General features: G+C 42.1%; 1 protein-coding gene across 1 annotated transcript; it reads left to right on the forward strand.

The window, feature by feature from the left end:
• The first annotated feature begins 180 nt into the window (after positions 1–180).
• LOC143031055 (uncharacterized) lies at positions 181–1352 on the forward strand. The gene is made up of 3 exons (XM_076194433.1): positions 181–225; positions 765–930; positions 1050–1352. Exons 2-3 carry the CDS (start codon positions 765–767, stop codon positions 1283–1285), a joined length of 402 nt encoding a protein of 133 aa, XP_076050548.1. The 5' UTR covers positions 181–225; the 3' UTR covers positions 1286–1352.
• Positions 1353–2500: the final 1148 nt, after the last annotated feature.

Below are 2500 nucleotides of genomic sequence, written 5' to 3' on the forward strand. Positions count from 1 at the left end.
TAGACGAGAATTTTTTTTTTTATGTGAGATTCTTCCTTGTGGGGAATACCCCCTCAGTTTCTCTTTCCCTTACATGCTTTTCTCTTCCTACAGGTTCTGTGAGACTTGGAGAAAGCCAGTCGGGCACTCACTATATAAGAAGCGGAGGTGTGTACGCTCAGCATTATTCTCAGCCCAGCATCTGTTCCAGTCACATCTGAGCCGCGTACTCAGAGAAATCGCAAGGTAAGGTACAAGTGAACTTTATGGCGTCCAACATGTGAGACTTTGAGCCTTCTAACCATACAGATACATACATATACACACACGTACACATCGACTCGGTGGCGCAGTTGGTAGAGTCCCCGGCTGTCACTATAGAGGTCCGGGTTCGAATCCTGCCCAGGGCTGAAATAATTTCAGTATCGCTGCGCTTCGAGTTGTTGCTTCAATTCTCGTGGTCGGGGAGTTGGGTGTGTGTGTGTGCGTGTAAGGTCATAGCATTACCCATAGGTCGGTCATATACGAACTCTGAGCTCTCTTCCAGGAGGGAAATAGTTGTCGATCACGTGTCCAACACGTGATCCAAGACCATGGTGAATCATATACACAGTGGAGGTTATAATGTAAGAGTTGGACTTCCCTGGAATTAATGATATTAAGTCAGCTACACCGCTACTATCACTACAGCAATGGGGAACGCTGTGCATACGAATATGTATCATCTGTATATCGTTTTTCAATAAGTTTCATGTGTGTAACGACAAAGCAATTTCTCTCCTCAGATGATATATTCCGCCGTCGTGATGTGCGCCATTGTCCTGGTGGCCTCCGCACACGGTCCTCCACCCCACAGTCGCCCCGGCGCCAGCTGCCGCTACTGGTGCAAGACGCCAGAGGGAGCGGCCTACTGCTGCGAGGGAAGCAACAGACCCACAGGTCCAACTCAGGGTGAGTGTCACATTCGGAACTAGCAAATATATGAAAAATATGGTGAGGTTGACATGATCTGTGACATGAGGTGTATGTGAGTCTTTGATTCTGTCTGAAAACCCTCTTTCTGTTGACAGTCAAGCCCGGGTTCTGTCCACCCGTGCGACCCGTCTGCCCACCCGTCAGGCTCTTCGACGGACCCCCCGTCACCTGCTCCAACGACGGCAGCTGCGGTGGCGCCGACAAGTGCTGCTTCGACAGGTGTCTGAAAGAGCACGTGTGCAAGGCCCCAGAAGACTACCCACCAATCCCACCACCATTTTATCCACAACCTCTCCCAGTTCCACCTCACAACCCTCATCACCATGGGTAGATGACCTTTAGATGACCTTGTCTCTCATTGTTGTTATGCATTATTCATGTTAGAATTGCCAGTTGTTTGTGTTACATGTTAATAAAAGTAATAAGTTTTCAAAGTTGGTTTCCAAATCCGACACATATACATCAACCAACGAGACGCAACAGCAATCCATAATCATGATCGTAAAGGCGCAGTGGATGTTTGTTGATGCGAGAACGAGAGAACCATTGACGAGACGGTTTTATATATAAAAAAGTGATAATTGAGTCGTGTTTACCGTGAGAGCATCTTTGTCGTGATAGATAACTACGGATATTTTCCTTTGAAGTAGCCATCTTGTGCGGAGACCTGTTCCAAAGGTTTAAGACGAACATAAAACTGTGTAACCTTCGAGTAAGAAATATTCAGGCACTTAGCAGAAATCGTCGGCTTAAAGTCTTGGACTGAATGTTTTAACGAACGGAAGTCGTTCAGTCAGTCATTAGGACAAAATCATGTGTAGACCAGTTGAGTACCACAGATAAGTGACCAGTAATATATATATATATATATATATATATATATATATATATATATATATATATATATATATATATATATATATATATATATATATGATAGAAATAGAATACTTTGACAGGAACCGAAACAATCCATTGAAAGTTTTCTTTTTTCTTTGTCCTTTGGAATAGGTGTCTTTATGGCATCGAGATGATCCCTGCTATTTTGTTTTGTTACTGGAAATATGAACAACCTGAGAGTATGCAAAATAAAGACTAGTTTTACTGGGCTACTTTTATTATGGAAACGAAAAAAGATTTGCCGTTCTCCTTGCTATCTTACCAAAGGGACAAGACTATGTCTTAATCCATAGTTGATATCCAAGACATCGTTAGCTCAAAGCTTTCAGATTACAGCAATATTTTGGTCTTTCATATTAAGTCTCTACACCTTTCTTTCACCGACAATTGTGCTTTTGTGTCAGGTGTCAATCAACATGGCCATGGATGGTCAAGTACCAACATCTGAATGTTCCTTAACTTTACAAAGCCCAATTTAGTCATGACGTGACGTGTATTCCAAAATCTTTGCGCAATTAGTTTATTCTCTAAAGATAAAAGTTCAAATTATTATACTTACCTCTTCATTCTAACTCAGTGTAATATTGTTTTATTTGGTAATTAAATTATACATAACATTCTTAAAGGTGTTGCATGCAAATGATGT

Source organism: Oratosquilla oratoria, chromosome 1 (assembly GCF_046742065.1).
Source record: "Oratosquilla oratoria isolate Oo_2021 chromosome 1, ASM4674206v1, whole genome shotgun sequence".
In the NCBI taxonomy this organism is placed as follows: Eukaryota; Metazoa; Arthropoda; class Malacostraca; order Stomatopoda; family Squillidae; genus Oratosquilla; species Oratosquilla oratoria.

What these genes read in the sequence shown, in the direction of transcription:
- LOC143031055 (XM_076194433.1), top strand. Translation starts at nt 765, where the DNA reads ATGATATATTCCGCCGTCGTGATGTGCGCCATTGTCCTGGTGGCCTCC. An exon ending in ACCCACAGGTCCAACTCAGG is followed by an intron (nt 931 to 1,049) that starts GTGAGTGTCACA and finishes TTCTGTTGACAG; the next exon opens with TCAAGCCCGGGTTCTGTCCA.